We start from the raw sequence: 22988 nt of genomic DNA, 5'->3' as shown, positions 1-22988 counted from the left end.
TCTTCATCTCAGTTGCTTTCTCCATGCTCTGTTGCGGAGGCATATGGTGTGAATAAGGTCATAGTATTAAAATCAAGGAAGACCTGGGCTCCATTCCTGGATGGGCTGTTAAGAGCTACATACACTTGGGTGGAAAGCCAAGATTCTCTGAGCCATTTTCCTCATCTGCAAGATAAGGACACTAATGCCTACCCCACAGACTCATTATTTGGGTTAAGTAATAAAATCTCTGTAAAATACACATCTCCATTGCCTGGAATTCAGGAATCTGTGTTCATTATAACAGGGTCTGTGACAGCACCACGAAGTGTAGGGCAGGGACTGGCAGGATCCGTGCTAGGATCAATTTTCTTTGGGGCATCACATCAGGTACTCAGAAGGCACAGCAGCCTAAAAATATGCTTCCTTGGCCAACAGCCCCTTCCTATATTTGCCGATGACAAGCTACAGGAGTTTGGTGGCCAACATGTCACAAATGCCTCTGCCCAATGTACAGTTCTGCCCAGGCCACAAAAAAGGCCTGACGGGAACCAGGTGAGGGAGAGGAACTCAGGAGGTGGCATGGGCTCTGGAGAAGGATGATCAGATGGCAGAAAGTGCCTATTGCAAAGGGTAATGCTTTTGGGGAGGGAATAGTGGGTATAGTGCCTGGGGTACCCCCATGCCTATTGTCCTAAGCAGTGATGATGTCACCATAAGAACTCTGTTAAAAACCCCCCAGTAGCAAATGCTGGATTTCTATTGATCATATCCACCAGATTCCAAGTTTCAACTGGGGCACCTCCTCTCATGATCTGGCCAAAACTTCCCCAGGGGCTGACACGGCAACTTCCAACTTTTGGAACTGTCACACATGCCTTTTGTTTTTTCTCTCTCTCTCTCTTTCTTTTTCCAGTTGGAAAGACATTTCTTCTTTGTCCATTTTCTTTTAAATGTGCATACCTGCTTCACTCCATATCTGTCAAAATGCTCAAGGGGAGTATTTTTTTTTTTAACAACTTAGAATTTTCACGGCCGGAGATCTGTCGTTGTCGTTGACTGTTAGGGAGGTGTAGAGTCTCCTAAGAATGTCATAAAGTCAGCCATGGTGATCTTTGCTTAATTTCTCCTGGGGATACTTATGAGGGAAAGGGGAGGATGGGAGGTGATGTTCAGAGCACCTTCAGGGAAGCTGGAGGGAGCTGTTCAGGGCAGTGCGGGAGGGGAGGGACATCCCACATTGCCCTTGCATCTCTGTTTCCAAGGGGCAACTGGTGGACAGGAGTGTGATCCTGTGGGCTGTCAGGGAGCCACCCCTCCCCTTCTGTTGCATCCTTTTGAATCTTTTGCATGATGTGGGACCTGAAGCCTGTCCCTGGATCTAGTACCCTTTTTCTTTCTGAGACAAAGGCTGCCTAAATCCTCAGGCCCCTGATGCTATGAAATGGAAGAACCATCATTTTGTTGCGTCTTCATGAGAGAGACCTCTTTTTTCATAGATCTCATGGATATAAAAGTCACCACCCTGCAGCTTTTCCTGGGCATGGACATCACCCCTTTTGTTATTTCTAAGATCCAACAGAGACTAAGCTGGTATTCCGACCTGGGGTGGGAATGGCAAGAAAAGAACGAAAGAACGAAAGACACTTACTTTTATAAATATAGAAACTACCACCAATCCATTAGGGCTCTTTGCGGCTTCTGTGACATTTGTGTATAACTCGTGGTTATAGTGGATGAGCTGCACCTGGCAGGAGGGAAAAACAGCAGTAAGAACAACAGTCTCACATGAAAAGGTGTAAGGCACAGCATAGCCACCCTACAGAAGGGTTCACCATAAGGTGTATTGTAGAACAATTGTAAAGGCAATCTTGTAATTGAAAGCAATTCAGGGAGGTGTGTGTGTGTGTGTGTGTGTGTGTGTGTGTGTGTGTGTGTGTATAATGCATGCACAAACACACACACAGAAAAGAACCCATACATATTTGCAAATGTTTTCTGGTAATAATCATGCCTTTAATAAGCTCAGTGCCCATCTGGCTCTGGCTCTAACCCAGGACATTCCCCCTAAACTGTGTGTAAAGTGAGTTTCCCTTATTAGGAGTAGAACTGCCCTGTAGGGGTGGACGCGCTCTCCCGGCTGCATCCACAGCTGTCACTGGCACTGAGTGAATCTTCCTCATGGCCTTGGGCAAGCAGGGAATGGTTAGGTTCTGAGTTAGCCCAGTGACTCTGAGAGGACAGTGGACAGCCTATGAAATGCTGAAGTCCTGACAGAGAGAGAGTGATGGCTGAAGCTCCTGATGCACCAGTCTGCCAAGGTCATCTGACCGTGTGGGACTCAATTCCCTCCTTGCTCAGCGAAAGTCAGCACTCTGCTTGTTGAGCCTTTGTGCCATAGTTAGTGTGGGTAGCACATGGAGTCTTGGATCTTGGCTCCAGGAAACTAGGGTTTCCCTCTTTTACTTAATTTTTTGAAAATTATTTTCTAAGAAATTTTGAAACATAGCACACATACATGTTCAACTAATGCCCCACCAATTTTTAGCCATATGAATAATTTACTCTACCTCACTGAGACTTGATTGCTTCCTCTGAAAAACAGGTGTGATTTTCTCCTTAGAATTCATCTCAGGCTGTGGTTTTAAAATAGATTTTTTAAAAAATCATGGAGGTATAATATTTGTAACAAACTAAAAAAAGTTTCCCTCCACCTTTGTGTAATCCTAGCCCAAGCAATATGACTATTAACAGCTTAGCATCTATCCTTCCAGATATGTATTTTTTATGCTTATAGATCACACACAGATACACATGTAGGGTTTAAGAAATCATATAGGTCTAAGATCTATAAATTCCTAGGATCATCTAGGATCCTAGAAATTTTCTAGGATTGATAAATTCCTAGAAACACACAACCTACCAACACTGAATCAAGAATAAATAAAAACCTGAACAGATTAATACAAATAAAGAGAACTGAAGTAGTAATCAATCTCCCACCCCCCAACAAAGAAAAGCCCTGGACCAGATGGCTTTGTGGGTGAATTCCACCAGTCATTCAAAGAAGAACACATACTGATCCTTTTTAAACTCTTCCAAAAAATTGAAGAGAGAATACTTGCAAACCTGTGAGGCCAGCGTCATCCTGATACCAAACAAAGCCAAAAACTTTAAGAAAAGAGAATTATAGGCCAATATCCCTAAAGAACACAGAGGCAAAAAACCTCAGTAGAATTCTAGCAAACTGAATTCAATAACACATTGAAAGCATTATACATCAGGACCAAGTAGGATTTATTCCTGGGATGCAAGGATGGTTTAACATATGTAAATCAATCGGTGTGACCTACCACATTAACAGAATGAAAAATAAAAACCACATGACCATCTCAATAGATTTAGAAAAAGCATCTGGCAAAATTCGCCATCCGTTCACGACAAAAACTCTCAACAAAAGCAGGTATAGAAGGAACTTACCTCCACACAATAAAGGCCATATATGAAAAGCCCATAGCTAACATCATAATCAATAGGGAAAAACTGAAAACTTTTTCTTTAAGATCCATTACAAGGCAATGATACCCAATCTTTCCACTTCTAGTCAACATAGTGCTGAATGTCCTAGGCAGAGCAATTAGATAAGAAAAAGAAATAAAAGGCATCCAAATCAGAAAGAAAGGAGGAAAATTGTCTCTCCAGATGAAATAATCATATATGTAGAACACACTGAAGATTCACCCACAACAAAAAACTGTTAGCACTAATAAATGAATTCAGCAAAGTTGCAGGATACACATTCAGTACACAAAAATTGGTGGCATTTCTATACACTAACAATGAAGTATCTGAAAAGGGAATTAATAAAGTCAATCTCATTTACAATAGCAACAAAAAGAATAAAATACAGTTGACCTTGAACAACACAGGTTTGAACTGAGCTGGTCCACTTACATGCAGATTTGTTTTTTTTTTTTTTTTATAAATACAGTACAATATTGTAAATATTTTTTCTCTTCCTTATGATTTTCTTAATAACATTTTATTTTCTCTAGCTTACACAGGTAAGCTTACCTGTTACCTTAACACAGGTATGTACAAAATATGTGTTACCTGACTTTATGTTATCTGTAAGGCTTTTGGTAATAGTAGGCTATTAGCAATTAAGTTTGTGTGAAGTCAAAAGTTCACAGGGATTTTTGACTTCATGGGGTTAGTACCCTTAACCCTCACATTGTTCAAGGCTCAACTGTACTTAAGAATAAGCTTAACCAAAGAAGTGAAAGGGTTGTACACCAAAAACTATAAAGCAGTGATGAAAGAAAATTAAAGAAGACACAGATAAATGAAAAGTCATCCTGTGCTCATGGGCTGGAAAAATTAATATTAATATTGTTAATGTTCATACTACTATTCAATTAAGTCCCTATCAAAATTCCAATGGCATTCTTTACAGAAATAGAACAAACCTTCCTAAAATTAATATGGAACCACGTAAGACTCTGAAATAGTCAAAGCAATCTTGAATAAGAAGAACAAAGCTTCCTGATTCCACAATATACTTCAAAGCTATAATAATTTTATGTCAGTATAGTACTGACATAAAAACATGTATGGACTGGTGGAACAGAATGAAGGGCCCAGAAATAAATCCATACACTTATGGTTAACAGATCTTCAACAAGTATGCTAAGAATACACAATGGGCAAAGGATAGTCTCTTCAGTAAAAGATGTTGGGAAAATTGGATATCCCATGAAGAAGGATGAAATTGGACCCTATCTTACATCATATATCAAAGTTAACTTAAAGACTTATAGATAAGACCTGAAACGGTAATATAGTAGAAGAAGACACAGGGAAAAAGCTTCTTGGCAATGAGTTTTTGGTCATTACACCAAAAAGTACAGGCAATAAAAGCAAAAGCAGACAAGCAGGATTGTCTCCAACTAAAAAGCTTCTGCACAGCAAAGGAAACAATCAAACAGTGAAAAGGCAACCAATAGGATGGAGAAAATATTCTCAAACCATATATCTAATGAGGGGTCAATATCCAAACTATATAGGGAACTCATATGACTCATTAGCCAAAAACCAAATAGCCTGGTTAAAAATAGGCAAAGGACTTGAATTGACATTTCTCAAAATAAGACACACAAATGGCCAATAGGTACCTGGAAAGGTGCTCAACAGCAACAGTCATCAGGAAAATGCCAATCAAAACCACAATGAAATATCACTACACACTTGTTAGAATAGCTATGGTCCAAAAGACAAGAGATCACAAGTGTTGGTGAGGATACAGAGAAAAGGGAACCCTTGTAGTCCATTGATAGGAATGTAAACTGGTATATCACCATCATGGAAAACACTATGGAGGTTCTTCAAAAAGTTAAAAATAGAACTACCATTTGATTCAGCAATACCATTCTGGGTATAGATCCAAAGCAAATCTGGATCTCAAACCGACATCTTCAGTCCTATGTTCATTGCAGCATTATTCACAATATCCAAGATATGGAGATAACCTAAGTTTCTATTGATGAATGAATGGATAAAGTAACTGTATAAAGGAAAATAAGATGGAATATTATTTATCCATAAAAATGAAGGAAATCCTGCCATTTGTGACAACACGGATGAACCAGAAGGACATCATGCTAAGTGAAATAAGGCAGACCCAGAAAGACAAATACTGTCTGATCTCACTTATGTAAAGCATCTAAAATAGTCAAACTCATAGAAACAAAGAATAGCTTGGTGGTTGTCAAGGGATGGGGGAGTGAGGGGAAATGAGAGGTTGGTCAAAGGGTTCAAAGTTTCAGTTATGCAAAATAAATGAGTTCAGGAGCTCTGAGTACAGCCTGGTGATGATAGTTAACAATAGTGCACTGTATACTTGAAATTTGCTAAGAGTACAGTTCTTAAAACTTTATACACACACGCACAATAGTAACTAAGTAGAGGTGATGGATATGTTATTTAGTTTGTCTGTGGTGATCTTTCCAAAATATATTCATATATCAAAACATCAAGCTACACACCTTAAACATATACAATTTTTACATTTCAAAGAAAACTCAAAAAGTTGTTAAAAAAATGAATAAACCCAGTAACAATGGAATCATTTCTAAGTATGATTGTGGACTTGATTTGTTAAATTTAAAAATAGTTTCTGGCTGTCTTTATAAGTCAGTGTGTACAGAGCTACCTAAGTCTTTACAATAGCTGTACAATTTTCTGTTGCACGAATGCCCCACAACACATTTAACTAGCCTCTTACTAGCTTTCTGGTTGTTTCAATTTTTTCTTCTCTCTGATAAACAATGTCACAGCAAGCTGAGCATATATCTCTCTGTAGTGGTGTCAACATTTTCCACAGGCTGATTTGAGAATCTAGTAAATAGTGTATGTAAAATGGTTTTGTGCCTCTGAAAAGTTTAAGTGTATTCATTATTACCAATATCCTGTAACACATTAAAAAAAAGGAAGTGAAGTTTCAGAAGCTAAGGAAGTCAATGATAAAAAAACAAAAAAAAGGAAAAAGGTGCTTTTCTTTGATTTTTGAAAAAAACGGAGTGCCTGGGTGGTTCAGTTGGTTAAATGTCTGATTTGTGAGTTTGAATCCTGCATTGGGCTCTGCATTGGCAGTGTGGAGCTGGCTTGGAATTCTCTCTTCCTCTCTCTCTGCCCCTCCCTGGTTCATGCTCTCTCTCTCTCTCTCTCTCTCTCTCTCTCTCTCTCTCTCTCAAAATAAATAAACTTAAAAAGATAAACCACCTCTAACACAGTGGTTTGCAACCTTCAGGGTGCATTCAAATCACCTGGGTGCTTTTAATACCCACCTGTGCTTGCTCCCCCAATTCTGATTTAATTGATTTGGGGTGGGGACAGAGCTCCGGGATTTGTTAAATGCTCTCCAGCTAGTGGGCAGCTGAAGTGGAGAACCAGTGCAACATAAGCAATGAGCATCCACATCCCATCAATGCCCAATCGCGTGGATAGAACCTTGGATCTGAGAAAACCCTGAACATCTTGAGTCAGTAGAGCTTTTCATGGAGGGAGCACGGTATTGCTGCTCTTGAAATATCCTATGTGCGTATTGCTTTTTCACTTCTTGTGCGTTTTGCCAATGGTGGCAGATGGTCATACAGCAGCTCTTCTGCAATCAGAGAGTCAACCATAGGCAGGGGCTGGCAAGTGTGGTTTGCCAGTTTATCAGGCAGGTTGTTCAGGCCTATGCTTATCATTTACCTTCCTCCCTCCCGCTCACTCACACACACAGCCAGGACTTTCTGCAGGTGGAGAAGTGTTGCCATGTGGAAGAACCAGAAGCTGTGGGGGACCTGCCACACCCCCCTTCAGTGTTGAGTAAGCTTCTTAATGAGAATCAAAACACATCCTGCCATCTGCTAAGATCTTCCCACCAGGTGACCTACAAAGCCACCTGGGGACGTGCCAGTGCTACAGGGTATGCCTTGAAATTTCAGCGTGTTCTGAGAACCTGGCATTGGAGAGATGGGAAGTGGAAGGCAGTCCAGTGGAGTGGTTCTTCTCTCCAAATTACAAGACTGAAAAATGCAGGAAGAAGTCTCTTGAGCCACGAGGAGGCCCACAGGGTGGCATTCTGTAGGGGCCAGGGACTGTGAGAAAGGGGATGGTAAATATAGGGGTGAGGCTGTGCTCTGCTCTAAGCTTAAGTCGACACATCTGGCATCTTGATCTGATGTCTTGCCTCCTCTTTGTTCCAAGGTAACTTGGCTAGGATTCTGAGATCATGAGCTCTGGTTCCTATTAGGAGTCATTGATGGCCCGCTTCTTATGTTAGGTTGAACCATGTGAAATTGACTTTTTGATCTACCAAAATGGTGATTTTACAGAATTAATATAATCTTAAAATAAAGCTATTTTGAATACAGCATATTCCCCCTCCCAAGGCATACAAATCAGATGTTAAAAAGATCCATAGTGCTTTCCTACTCAGTGTGTACTGCAGGGACCAGCAGCTCCATGGCCTCCAGAAGGGAACTTGTTAGAAATGTAGAGTCTTGAGCCCTACTCTAGATCTTCTGCATGAAAATCTGCATTTTAGCAAACCCCCAGTGATTTGAATGCACATGAAACTTGGAGAAACACTGGTTTAGCAGACACTGTTTGTTGGCTGGCAGAGCCCTGTCGTGTCTGGCTGTTCCCTGCTCTTCTGGTTCATTTAGACTGGGTTGAGGGGTATGTGAATTATGTATGTGAGGAGATGGGCTGAGTCCAGATCATAGAAGGCCCAGAAGATGACCTATGGAAGGGTTCTGAGCAGAGGGTAAGATAATCAGCATGGGCTGTAAGAAGGCAGATTAAAGCAGGGAGAGCCTGGAGGGAGGGAGGGCATACTTTCAGGAGGCAGCTATTTCAGGCAGACAGTGTTCTGTAGGAGCCTCAGAATGTGTATGTGTTTGGGATGAGTGGGAACTCCCAAGCCTCAGAACTGTCAGGAGCCCCAGAAGACCCTACGAGGCAGCTTGGCAGTGGCCAGGCTTCCTGTTTCCACTTGTCAGGACACAATTCTGGCATTAAAGCAAAGAGCAGAAGATGCATGGGGCCTGCACCAGCTCACGTACCACGAGTAGGGCTTCCCTGTGAAAAAGAGCTACCTTCCAGGTCCCTTAGTGGCAATTATAGTTCCTGCAGCTGTTGCTTTGTTAGGTCTGCAGCCAGGCACCGGGATGCCAATCAAGCACCCACTAACCACTCACAATGTGCGTGGTGTGGGTGGGGGTGGGGGAAGAGGGTCTACTGTTGGTCCTGCTGTTGATTTGGGCTGGTGGGGGGAGCAGCCACGTACAGGGTGTAGCTTGCTAGTTAGATTGGCAGGTGGATTCTGAAAGGGATGTCTATGGATTACTTCTTGCCAGTTACAGGTAATATCTTAAAACCCAATGCCTACAAATTTAGAATTTTTAATAATTTGCATGAGCACTCAGGTATGGCCTGAGACTCAACTTTGGGGTTTACTCAAGGTAATCAGTGTCTGACATGAAATAAGGGGTAGCAAGTGGATGTTTGACCTCTTAGCAAGTGCAAGGAAACGAAGACAAGAGGGGACAATGTGGAAACTGCTCACAAAAGCAAACTCTTTGGGGGCTATTAGTGACATGCTAATTAAGCACCAAGTTTAGTTATTCATTAAAGGGATGCCCCAAGGGCTTTTGCCAGCCTCATTGGAATTACCATGTGAAGTGTTAACCCTGGATTACAGGAAATTATTTTATAATCTTGACTTCTTATTAATTTAGATGGGTACCTGCGTAGAGGGAAATGTAAGGCTGAGAAATAGCTATCTTAGAGGATGAAATAAGGTATTGTTGGTTTTTTTCATGATGCTCAGATGCGGCTCAGAGCCTGACACCAGGGTCCAGCACATTCTCTGTACTTAAGTCCTTCGTGAACTCATGGGACTCTTCCTTGTGGCACTAGCTTGAACCTTGTGTTCTCATCCCAGAACAAGCTGCTTCACTCAGAGCTTTACAGGGACCTGGAATTCACTTGTTCAAAAAATCTTGGAAGGCCGACTGCATGCCGAGGCCAGCTGGGTAAGACAGATGAAGTCCTTGACCTCCTGGAGATGATTTCAGATAGTATCAAGAGCTTTGAAGGAAACAAACAAGACTTTGGCTTGCAAACTGGATGGCAGTAGTGGAGGAAATGGGGGCAGGGCATGTGGGAGCGGGGAAAAAGGTCAGGAAGTGTATTGTTGGTGAAGGCTTGTCTGCAGAGGCGACATCCAAGCTGCGTTCTGATGACGAAAAGGAGCTGGGCATACAAGACTAGAGGGAGGCTCCTAGCTGGCAGAGAGAACAGCCTATGCAAAGGGGTAGGGACAAATGGCTGAGTATGGCTGGGAAAGGGTGAAGGACCAGCTCATGGAGGGCTTTGCCGATAATGGTAAAGAGCTTTGATTTTATTCCAAGTGCAACTGGAAGTCACTGATTTTAAGGAAGAAATCACTTGACCCAAAGTGCGTTTTTGAATGATTTCCCAGGGCAGAGTGGAGACAGAGGAGATCTTGCCTACCCTTCTTTACCTTACAGCTCAGTTCTAGCCTCAGCTTCTCCAGGAGGACATCCTCCATGAATCACTGACCTTGAGCATCAAGTGCAGCTCCTCTCTGCTCCATGGCGCTCTCATCCAGGGTCAGGTTCAAAATATTTTACAGCTGGGATGGCCTAAGTACTGTGTGATCAGAACAGATGTAAGCCATAGACAGCTGGTTAATATTGCATGGGCTCTGGATGTTATTGTTGACATTAGTCACCATCGTCATTTGTTGATAATCACCAACACTTGCTGAACACTTATTTATGAGAGAGATAACACCAGCAGTAACATCACCTCATTTAACCCTCGCAAAATTCCATGAGTTGTGCCGTTAGGTCCATTTGAGTCATGGGGACACCGGGCCTCCATGAGATGCATTGCTCAAAGGAGTGGTAAGAGTTGGGATTGCACGTAGTTCCTATGCCTGTAGAATTCACGCTCTACTCACACTCATGCACCATGTTATTTTGAAGCTCTTATTTTCTCTACCTTTGAGTAAACACCTCATGGGCAGGAATGTCTTTCATCATATCATATCCTCTGTGCCTGCCATGGGACTTGCTTGGAGGAGATGTTGGCAGGTGTTTGCTGAATGAATCCCAATTTGCATACTACAGATTCTTCATCCTGGAAGGGGCCTCAGAGAAAACCCAGGCCAGCCACTTCTTTTAAAAATGAAGAAACTGAGGGGCTCCTGGGTGGCTCAGTTGGTTGGGCATCTGACTTCAGCTCAGGTCATGATCTCTTGGTTCATGAGTTCAAGCCCCGCATCAGGCTCTGTGCTGGCAGCTGAGAGTCTGGAGCCTGCTTCGGATTCTGTGTCTCCCACTCTCTCTGCCCCTCCCCCACTCATGCTCTGTCTCTCTCTCACTCTCAAAAATGAATAAATATTTTAAAAAATTAAAAAAATATAAAAATGAAGAAACTGAAACCAGAGAGGTGCCTGCCCAAGATCATATGGTCAATTATACATTGATTCATTCAAAAGCATTCAGTGAGCAGCTACTAAGTGAGGGAGAAGAGTTGGAGTTGAACAGAGAGGCAGACCAGACCATGGAGAGCCTGGCAGGCCATGCTAAAGGGTCTGGACTCCACTCTAAGGGTGGTGGAGAATTGTGTTTATGACTATACTCTTAAGACCACAGGCAAAGCTTCTGTGCCTCATAATGAAAGTGAGGAGGCTGACTTGTCTCTGGTGACAAGTATCTCAGCTTCCAAGCTGGTAGGTCATCTTTACTAAATGAGCAGAACTGCTGCAAGCAAACTTCCAAGTCGACAGCAAGTTGTCCTTGTCACTGGTTAGGCTGAGAACAGCCTGTGGTGTAAAGGTCTCAAACCGAGCTCACACTTTGCAGCGACGAGGTGACCTGCAGGTGCATGCCAGGCTGCTGCTTGTTCACCCTTCATGCCTCGGCATGGCTGGCCAGCTGTGTTCTCAGACTCTGACGTAGACACCTTAGTTCATCTTTCTCAGTGTGGTGCTCCATTATCAGGAGCCCTTCAGTGAACCCAGGAAAGAGCAGCCTTGTAGCAGAAGACGACACACACAGCATTTGGAGTGATAACACCACCACTCTAATTTCCCCTGCTTAAATACCTCAGTGGTTTCCCAATGCTTCTGAGACAAAGACCCAAATCTGAGCACAAGCCTTGTGTGGTCCCTGGCTTGTGCAATCACGTCTCCTTGTTCTATGTGCTCTGGCCAGAGTGACCTTTTAGTCTCCCTTACACACCATGCTTCCTTCTAGGACACCATTCCCTCACCTCTGTGCCTGCCTTTTATTTACAAACTCCTTTAGATCTGAGCTCGAGGGCCACCTCTTGAGAGAGATCCCCATAACCTGCCCTCATGGCATCCTGTGCCTTTCCTCTTTGAAACATATCACCGTTTTATTTCAATATATGGTGTGACTGATTAATGCTCATCACTTTCACTAGTCTCTAAGCTTCATTCAGGCAAGGATGGTATCTAATGCGTCCTGTGATGTCCCTTGTGTCCAGCACAGTACCTGGCACATATTAGCTGTAGCAAGGTAGAAACAATTGTAAAATGAGTGAATGAAGCCATGCAGGCTGGAGGTAATACAATAAAATGGGATGTCCGAGGGACAGGGAGAGCAAGGCACCTGGCTGAGCCGGTAAAGGGACAGCTTGGAATCCTAAAGGGTATCTCTAATGGGAACTCGCCACTGGGTACCCCTGGGCAAGGGATGCTCTCATTATGAACAGGGATAATAATATTAACTACTTCACAGAACTGTGCTGAGGATTTTATAAGACAAAATACAGAAAGCATTTAGCCCAAGGCCTGGCATCTAGTAAGCGCTCAGTAATTAGCTCTTCAGAATTACTAAACAAGCAATTGATAATAGAGCCCTCAGCTCCTGCAGAAACAGGGGTGAGGTGTGTGGAGCCGCCTCTTCTGGGTCCTGACTTTGAGTCTGTTCACTCAGGAAGCTTGAGCAAGATGTTGCCTGTTCAGAACCTGGATCATTTTCCGATTTATCTTGTTCTGTTCAGACACCCCGTGTTCTGGAGCACCCCGTGTTCCGGGCACTGGATATGAGATGAGGGCTTTTAAAGAGAAACATATTCCCAGTACCTCATACTATAATTGAGAGGTTGGCAGGCTTTCTGTAGAGTGAGATAGTAAATATATCCAGCTATGTGGGTTATATGGTCTCTGACACAACTCCTCAAGCCTGCTTTTGTATGAAAGCAGCCACGGACAAAATATAAAAGAATGGGTTCCAGCAAAACTCTCTGGGTTCCAGCAAAACTCTATTTTTATAAAAATGGGTGGCAGGTCATAGTCTGCCAATCCTGCTAGCTTAAACTTGAGAGATGAATACAAAACTTCATGGGCATACATTACCTGGTAAGTGTTCTATAAAGATAGGAAGAAAATACATGCTGAAGGAATATCAATATTAACCTCTCCCTTCTTTTTAGATGATATTGATTACCACTGTCACATTTCTATAGCCCTTTAAACATTTCAAGGACAGATTCAATTCAGGAGAGTCTGATTCCTTCCAGTCAAGACACAAATTCCACCCAGCCTATACCAGACCCCAGGCATCCAGAGATGAATGGCGAATATTCGATTCCCTCAAGGAACTCACCCATTGTACCCCATTTGTTCCCGAAATAGGCAAAAGATGAAACAAAGGCACAGAGAGGTTAGACAACTCTTCCAAGGTCACACAGCCAAGCGACTCTGGTCCACTTTGCTTTTGAGTGTACAAACATTTTCTTTCCACAAGAAAGGAAAGAGGAAAGGAAAGGTGTTTTGTATTTGAGAGCAGATCACATTTCAACATCGGTTGCTTGGAACAACAATTATAAGCTAGAACTTATTTATAGAGAGTCATTAACAAGTTTGTCTTTATGTGGAAGAGCACACGGTCTGCGGTGGAGAAGGCAGTTTGATATTTACCAACTGCCACATTCTCACCCTAAGGTTTGGCAATTATCACTGTCTGCCTGGTGACTGATCATTTCCTCCATTTTAAGACACAGAATGCAATTATGGCTAAAAATAAAAAGAAGTGCCTATAATTTCATTGACTAAAGACCCCCAAATATGGTCCAGCGATCACAGCAACCTATAAAATGTGAGTGAACTATGGTATTTTCTCCCAAAAGATAACACAACTTGGATTAAAAAAAATTTTTTTTAATGTTTATTTATTTCTGAAAGAGACAGGGTGTGAGTGGGGGAGGGGTAGAGACACACACACACACACACACACACACACACACACACACAGAATCCGAAGCAGGCTCCAGGCTCTGAGCTGTCTGCACAGAGCCCAATGCGGGGCTCGAACCCACGAACCGTGAGATCATGACCTGAGCCAAAGTCGGACGCTCAACTGACTGAGCCACCCAGGTGCCTCTACACAACTTGGATTATTTGGTGTTTTTCACTGAGATGAATGATGGTTGACACAAGTGTTGAGTGCTATGTTTGGGTGCAGGAGGGTGCTGGAAAGGCATCCCTTTGAATCCAGCCAAATGCCTCTTCTGTCCAAATAACCTCGGGCTAGTTGTCTATTCCCTTTGTGCCGTAGTTTCTTCATGTGTAATATGGGAATGCACCTAAGGATCATCATGAGAATAAAATACAAAATGCACTACACTGTCTTTCAGGAACTAGGCAGGGTATACTCAAACATGCAAAATAAACAAGGTGATGCATACGAAGTATCACACATATGAAAGGCAGTTATTCAATGTCCCTCGTTTTTCCTTCTGTGATGCAAAGACTGGACATACTTTCCTTCTTACTGGTTTCTGGACTTGAAATCTGTTGTCACAAAACAAATGGCATGCCAACAGTCTTCTAGAGAGTTCTCTCTTCTGAAGAGACATATTTCCCGCACCTTTACCAAGAACCAGTAAGTGAGACTATTCCCTGATGCTTTTCTCCACCCCCTCCCACCATGAAGCATTCTGAAATAGCCGTTTCTAGAAGCCAAACCTTCTTCCCATGATCCTTTTTTTCAAAGCATTTGTATCCCTTCCAATGCTCATGAAAAGAAGCTGCAGAAAGTCAGAGCAGGATGCTCTCCGGGAATGAGGTCTGGATCCTCCTGGAACTATTAGCCAGTGGTTGCTACCTGCCAGGATGGAAAGTGACGCTTGCAGGTGTGTTCTGAACCTTGGCTGATTTTAATTAATGCTCTCACCACTGGCACCCTACTACTTCCTGCCTGTGCTCCCATGACCTCCTATGCATCCCAGAGAAGGACATGGATGAGGATCATCCACTGGTTCTGGAGTTAAATGTCTTGGGTTCAAGTTCTGGGTTATTTAGTCTCTTTGAGCCTCGATTTCTTCACGTGAGAAAATGTGATTCCAACATAACCTCGCAAAGAGTCAGGATGATTAAATGAGCTAAAGCATGTAAATGAGCTAAAGCACGGTTTAGATACTGTGCCTGGCACAAAGCAAGTACTCATTAAATGGGAGTTTTGGTTATTACTATTAGACATGTCTGGCTGCTGGGGCTCAGATAAAGGGAAAAGAGGCCCAGAAGGATGAAGTGACCTGTTATATTCCATAGATAAAAATGGAGCCAGGTCGTGAACACTTGGAGACTATATTTCTTGAGGTCAAGGTTGGTCTATTATTCATTTTTGCACCTTACTTTATCTTATTGTCATCTGATGCCAAGAACCTTCTGACAGTCTTTTCTTTCTGTAGTTTGTATGATGAAAATGGTAGATGTACTCGCCATGTTGTCTCAAACTATCTATGCATTGACTCTCTTAGCCTCAATGTCATACTGTGGAAGAGCTTGTCCCCTGGGTGAAAACCCATGTTCCAGTATCTTCAGGTCACTTTTGTTCAATGTTTATTGAATAAGGAACTCCAGAGCCCACATAAATAGTATTAATGAAGGCTCATTTTGTTCTAATTATTGCAGGGATATCATGTTATATAGTTCCTTTTATTAAGACAAGAATCATTTTTCTACCTCTATTACCCAGAGAATAGCCTTGGTCAAATGGGTTTATAAGCATGTTCCATGAGAAATTTAAAGGGCAATAGGCCAGTGTCTCTTATAATCATATTTTCAAGAAGACTAAACGAATATTAGCTAGTGAAAAACAATATTATGTTAAAAATTATTTTTATTATTATTTTACTTTACATTTTTATTTTATGTATTTTGTTTTATTATTTTATTATGATCAAGTAGGTTTTGTATCAGGAATCAAGAGTAGGTCAATATTGGAAAAAAAACCTTCCGATGTAATTTGGTCGAATGAAGTGGGGGAAAAAAAGAACCATGAACATTTAGGAAGGATTTACCTACATTTAAGTCACATCTATACCAACTTAATACCTATCTTAGTGGAATCATTTTTCATCTTGGCCCAAGAACATGGCTTTAACAGTTGACTCTTCTGACTTAACCAATGTGACGTTGGTTCTTCCATCTCTTAGACACCATAGAAACTGGTAAGTTACTCCTGTTTTATTGTTATGCTTAAAATGACTTCAGTTTTGAACTTAAAAAAGAAGAGTCCAGTGCTTCAACCTGATGGCCAGCATGTCTCTGTCTGGGGTCTGACCTCTGGGCTTGAAGAAGGAACAGCCTCCAAATGATTGTGTCTGTTTGAGGTCTGATTTCTGGGCTTGAAGAAGGAACAGCCTCCCAATGATCATGTGATGACTTGAGCATGTCCATGGGAGGCTGAGTCAGGCTCTGAAAGCTTCCTTCTCCATTGCTTTGGGGCCACTACCCACAGTGCAACGTGAATGACGTTCCAGGGGACCATGCTGTAAGGTTTCTGTCCTATTGTAGCTGTTTGTAAGTGCTTATGCACTCACTAGTTTAGATATAATTAAACAGTAGAGACACATGATCTGTCAAATATCCACAGGCAATGACCATTATTAGGTGCCCTGCAGCAGGTGCGTGCCAAGGCCTTAACCGAAAAGACTTCTGAGCCCCACTTTGCAGTCGGTCCTGGGATGAGCCAACCTCAGATCAGTGAGAAAAAGAGGAGCAATCAGACTCTTCCTGTTAATTAGAGGCAGCTGTGTGGTGCTGGATTGCGTGAGGGCCTCGGAATCTCAAATTCTGGTGCTCAAGATCCAAGTTCTGTGTCTTACTGCTGTGTGACCTCAGGTAATCACCTAATGTTTTTCTGTCTCTGTTTCCTGATCTGTGATGTGAGGCCAACCACTTGTGCCTTCTAGGTTTTTGGGGGAAGGATTTGAGAAGTTAACGAATTATACATCTGGCTGTATTTTCAGCGAGTGGCACAATGCCTGGCGTATTCTATGTGCTTAGGTACTTGAAGGAAGCAATGCATGTTTGGAAAATCCTTTATATATAGTAATGCAATATATGCATAATGAAACATATACACATTTCCTTTTTATTCTGAACACTGGAGGACTCAATCTTTTCAGAAGTCTAACAAATGATTCCTACAGGTATCCTAGTGGGAATAGCTGGGGTGGGCAGGTTGGGGCTACCTGGATGATGTCTTTAGAAGAAAAAGAAGTCCTCTGAAGAATAGTGAGATAACAAAGGTTAAGTTAGGTGAATTATAGAGGCACAGAGCCTTATTGCTCCAGATTCTCAGACCAGAGCAAAGGAACCACTGGGCCAGACTCCAACTCTATAAGCAAGTAACTCTACCAAGACTTTGATGACACATTATTCAGTCACATCTGCTTTCTGCAGAGGCTGTAAACAAGCCATCATGGAGGAAGGAAGATGAAATCCTCACAGACCTCTTGCCAACCCCCCATGTTTAGTCAGTGTTAATTCAGAAGAGTCACTTTCGATGAGTGCTTTCCTGCCTGTCGTATTAAGGGAAATCGAAACACGACATCTCTTAGATAAGAGAGGAAAGTTTTCTCTCCTCTTGTAAATCAATCTGTGAAGCAGTTTGGAAACGACGTTCATAAAACTAGGCTTTATTTTGTACACGTTAATTGTGTAAAGTGTAATACTTCACTAGAAACGCACACTTTCAAAGCCATTAAATAGACATAAACACCATCCACAGTGGATTGACTCTAGGGACGAGGAGTAGAAACAGCCCCAAGCTGGCAGTCAAGGGGACTGGGTTTCAAAGGACAGTTCTGCCACTCAGTAGTTGGGTGGGTCCTTGCTCCCGTTTAGACCTCAGGGTCTTTATCTGGAAACACAAAGATTTCAAGAACAGGGTTTTGTGCTTTCTAAAAAAAAAAAAAAAAAAAAAAAAAAAAAAAAGCACATTGGTGGGAGGTGTGGGCTGTTGCCTCCTGAGTTTTTGTCAAAGGCAATTAAGTCCCATAAAATTGAAACCAAATATTTATTTGAAATACTTAAATGAAAGGTTATATGGAATATTTAAATGAAAGTTGCAGTAGACAGCATGTTTAGGCCTGTAGTTGCAAATGGAATGATGATAGGGGGCCAAGAAGGTTGACAAGACCAGGGGGATGATAGGGACCAAGATCAAAGAACACCTGTGTGCAAGTCAGGAACAGTTTCTGGGCCTCCTGGCTGCCAGTCTGTGACCTCTGGTTTGATAGTGTTTAGGCCAAACGAAATCAAACCCAAGCAAAACAAAATATCCCAAACCTGAGAACTGAATTCCATGTCTTCTCTCATTTATTCTTTCAATTACCATTTATTTGTGCCCCCTGTGCACCAGGCACTGTACTGGGCATGAGGTGATAAAAAGAAGGAAGCCTTCAGAGGCAGAAGGAAGCACATGTACAAATGCCCCGTGGCACCAGGGAAGCATGTATAAGAAGAAACAGCTGGAGCCCAGGTTAGGGGGATGAAGGTAAAATGAGCCAGGAGAAAAATATAGGGACCACACCCATGCCCAGTCTTGGAGATCCTGTTAAGAATTTTGCCTTTATTCCAAGAAAAATGGAAAGTCACCGGAAGTTTTAAGACAACAGAAGGGGTATGTGTGAAGGGATGGGGAATGGTGATAACATCAGATTTGCTTTTTGCACAGATCACTCGACCAAAAACTATACAGAGAAGTCTGTAAGCACAGGGGACTCTTCACCAGGGTGCATTTCCTCACTATCATGTCAGACTCTTCCAGGTTCTCTGTAAGCCAGGCTTTCCAGATCCTGGAATCTGATCACCGCAACTCAACAGCATAGCTCACGTCATGGTGCCAGACAAGTTAAAAGTCATTTGAATATGTGCTTACCTTTTTTACTCATAAATGGCACTGAAAATTATTTAGTGATTTTTTTCCCTTTAAACATATAGAATTAAAAGAATAACATATCAACCCAGATTACAGGGCACAGGACACCCTCAGACAAGCTTCTGAAACATCAGGAAAAGTATTCAGGAAGATTATAAAAGATGAGTAATGACTACAAAACAACTTTTGGCAAACACAGAAAAGTATTAGCTTGTTCCAAGAAAAAAGAGAAGGTCAGCCAATCACTGAAAAACAAATAGGAAAAAAAAAAAAACAACAAAAAAAAAAACACCAAGAAAGAGCTAATACTTAAATGAAAAAGTACAAAAACAATAATTCAGGAACTAATTTGAATGATGCAAGGATGGCTATGTTGGTTCCAGACTCTTGCTGCAACTCACAATGAAACCAAATGCCAGAGGATAATGGGATCTGATCTGGGGGTTCTCACACACCACACAGGAGGGAGGAAGCCACAGAGATATGGCATGTTGAAGAAGAAGGAAGAAATTACGGGTGCTGAGGGGTTTACTGGCTAGGTTGATACAGTCTTAGAATCCAGCCCTCTCTCTGCTACCCAGGTGGTGTTCTATAGGCAGGGAGCTGTGCACAGTTGGCTCTGGTCAAGTCTTCAATGTGTGTGACTATCCCATGCATTACAAGGCCTTTACAACCTTAGGGCCCCTCCCACTAATTGCTTGTAGTACCTCCCAATCATGGTGACAATCCCAAATGCCTCCTGCACTTTTCTGAACAACCCCTCTGGTGCAAACAACTGGAGTGTGGTGGTGGGTGTGGATTGGTGGTACTGCTCTGACTGAGGGTCATGGCTGGGAAAGTCAGTTTCCTTATCTGTCAAGTGGAGCTTATGATGGGGTTCTCATGCTACACGTATGTGCAGTGTCTCAGAGGTGAAGCAAAAATGAGCTTGGGTTGCAATACCCTTCCTGCTACAGCCCTGTGTGGTCTGACTCTCACTCAGTGCCAATGCTTTGCAGGATGCACCTAGTTCCTTCCTCTCCTCTTGGATCTTGTTTTATAGAAGGGTTCTGTTGCGGAGAGGTGGGTTGGTGCTGACAGTGGAGAAAAGGTGGCAGAGGAAGGGAAGCTGAATTAACCCTCGCTGTACGACAGGGGAGCCCAGATGGTGCTCTTGTCCTAGTCTCCCAAAATACACTCTTGGAGGGGAGCAGAGACAGCATTTTGCTGACAGCAATTGGGAAGAGGCATGTGGGCAGTTTATATTAAGGCTTCAATATCCATTCTAAGGGTTTCTGTGTGCATGTGAGAGCACCTTGGCTTTACTTGCAAACTACTCGGCCTAACATCCCAGGGAGAGACCACATTTCATTCTTTCCCTACTATCCTGTAAGCCAGGCCCAACCATTCAGTGAAGGGTTTGGCCTCAAATCATGGCTCCATCCTGGATGGGAAAAAGTAGTTACCAGCAGAACCAGGTCAGTGGGACGGGAAGGTTTGATTCTCTTGCACAGTTGGTGTCTGGGACATTCCCATGGGGGGGTGGAGACAGTGCAGTTCACATCCCCAGAGAGGTAGCACCCACTCTGTACCAGGAATGGTGTCAGGGTGGAGATTCCAAGATGGAAACTGAGTCTTGGTCTCAAGCAGTTCCCAGTCCACAGAGAGAGAAAACCAGCTCATACCTGGAGAGCTTTGTAATTTATCATGGATCTTCATATCCATTTCCTTACTGGACTCCCATAATAGCCCTGCTGGAATTAGACCAAGAAGCCTTGAAACTACTTTCAAACAAGAGAGACTGAGGACTCAAAGACACTCAACTGGAAAGTGGTAGATCTTAGACTTGAATCCAGGTCTCTTATTTTCCAAACACAGCCTATTTCCCATCCCTAGAATTTGTCCAAGCTGCTTCTTTCATCTTGTGTAGATTCTCTAGTTCTCTCCACCTATCCCTATCTGGGATGATTATCAATTTAGAAAAGAATTAAAGGAGCTACCATACACAGAGAGTTTTCTACAGGCCAACAGGGTCTAGAATGCCCCATAGACGTCATCTCATTCAAATCCTGTAACAGATATAGTGGCAGGAACTGTTGTTCCCACTTAACAGATGTGGAAACTGAGGTCAGAGAGGCGGGATGACTTCCTTGAGATCTCCCAGATGGTAAAAGGTGGAGTTATAGATCAAGCTGTTCCTGGTCTGGGCACCACAGGAACAGCTTCTGCTTCCCTGGGATTAGCACGGCTCCTCTGCCTGCTTAGGGCCTCTGGGACACCAACTCATGGGTACACCTGGGGGAGTCACCTCCTGTCATTGGGCCCTGGTGACGGGTTGGATGATTTCTGAGCTCCATTCCAGCTCTGCCTTTCTCCAGTTCTCTCTGTAGTGTCTACACCACCCCCAGATTTCTATGTTTCACATCCACAATGAGTAGCTGCAACAACTATAACATTAGTGACCGTTATTGAGCCCTTAGTGTGAACCAGAACTGTGTTAGCCAGTCATGTGCATTATCTCTTTTAATCCTCACAAAACCCTTCTGCACGAGGACCTCACCATTACCTCCAGTTTACAGATACGGTGTAGAGATGTTAAGTAACGTGGATGGGTCACATTAATGGATGGAACAAGGGCTGGTGCCCGATGGCAAAGCCAACATGTGGACTCCTGAGCTCTATAGTCTCCAAATGCACGGAAATGCTTTGGGACTCAGATGGTTAAGCAGACCTGAGGAACAGCCTCAAGAAATGAATCCCTGTGGAATGGAGGCCTCATGCACTGGAGGGTTTTGTCTAGTGTCAGCTGCAGAGAAAAAGGCATAGAGGCTCGTTCTCTCTCTCTCTCTCTCTCTCTCTCTCTCTCTCTCTCTCTCTCTCTCCTTCCTCAGCTCCAGCTGCCTGGCATCCTGTCCTCTAAGGTTGGAGGGAGCTGGCCCAGTGTGTTGGTCACCTGTGAGTCTCAGGTTGTCTCTCCAGGTAGGAGCCACCCCAGATATACCGCTAACCCTTCCCCTGTGAGTTCCAGGCAGGGGCCAGCCTCTTGGCTTTTCCCAATTGTTACAGCTGTCTTGTCCTTCCCCGCTCTGACCTCCCTGCCCTCTACTGCCAAATCCCCATGTTTCTGTCCTTCTCTTGCCTACTTCTCTACAACATACAACTTATCGTTAAAGGGTTTCCTTTCTCTCTGTGCACATGCCTCATAATTTCATAATGTCTGGCCTTTGCTCAAGCTGTTTGTCTCCATCTGGAATGGCCACTCTTTTTAAAGCTGCCATTTCTGCCAATTGAAAGCCCCTCCTAATGCCAATGGAAAGCCATCTCCTCCATGCTGGCTTTCTGGATTTTTCCTCTGGATTTGCTGTATTCATTCTTTTGAATTCTCATAGTACTAAAATGTGTATTTTCCTCTGCTTTAAATAATAACTTTTTGTGTCCTTGTAGGAATTCCCCCTTAGCCTCTGAGTATAGAAAGAGTTGGAAATCTGACCCAAGTCCTGGCACTAAGTCTGTGACTTAAGGCCAGGGACTGTAACCTCTCTGAACTTGAGTTTCTTCATCTTTTAGATGGGGATAATACTACTTATTTTCCAATCATTATATAAGTGAATGCATGTAAAACACTTAGCACATGCCAGACTGGCAATAGGCACTCACGAATTCTAATTTACCTTCTCTCTCACTTTCCTTATTGCCTCCTCCTCCAAATATACATATACTCTCACACACACACATACACACACCCCACCCCCACCACTACCACACCAGGAAGATGGCTCACTGCCAGCAAACATGGGATCACCGCATGTAAGAGCTGTTAGACTCATTAGTGGTCCATTGTTTGGGTCATTGTTTTGCATATGAGTAAGAAACACCTGAGCTGGGGGTCCTTGCTCTCAGTTGCCCTTAGGTAGTATGGCTATACAACTAACATTTATTGGTATCCTACAATATGCCAGGCATGTGCTTGGTGTTTTACAAGCCTTATCTTATTCGAGCCTCCTGATAAATCCCCTAGGAGTTCAGGTAATAACATTTTCATCATCCCTATTTTATACAAGGGGGGAAACCCAAGCCTAAAGAAGTCAAGTTGCTTGGTCAATATCTCATTTTGCTAATAAATTGAAGAGTTAGAATCTGAACCCCAGAGCCCAATTCTAGAGGCTGGCTCTTAACCAGAATCTTAAAACAAAAGTGGACCCTGGATACCCTGCATTCTTCCCAGAATCCTCTCCAGTGCATCAGGAGAGG

General features: G+C 43.0%; 1 protein-coding gene across 2 annotated transcripts in view; it reads right to left on the bottom strand.

Moving 5' to 3' along the window:
- CA10 (carbonic anhydrase 10 (inactive)) overlaps positions 1-22988 on the bottom strand; it is a 489815-nt gene that overhangs the window by 23481 nt on the left and 443346 nt on the right. For both annotated transcript variants that reach the window (XM_086686946.1, XM_086686947.1), the window contains exon 6: positions 1631-1726. In XM_086686946.1, the coding sequence (XP_086543072.1) occupies positions 1631-1726 (96 nt within the window). The remainder of the gene's footprint in view (positions 1-1630; positions 1727-22988) is intronic.

The sequence above is a fragment of the Puma concolor genome, chromosome E1, assembly GCF_028749965.1.
Source record: "Puma concolor isolate L17-30 chromosome E1, mPumCon1.1.hap2, whole genome shotgun sequence".
NCBI lineage: Eukaryota > Metazoa > Chordata > Mammalia > Carnivora > Felidae > Puma > Puma concolor.
Note: the sequence above shows the minus strand (reverse complement) of the source record. Positions and strands in the feature narration are given on the sequence as shown.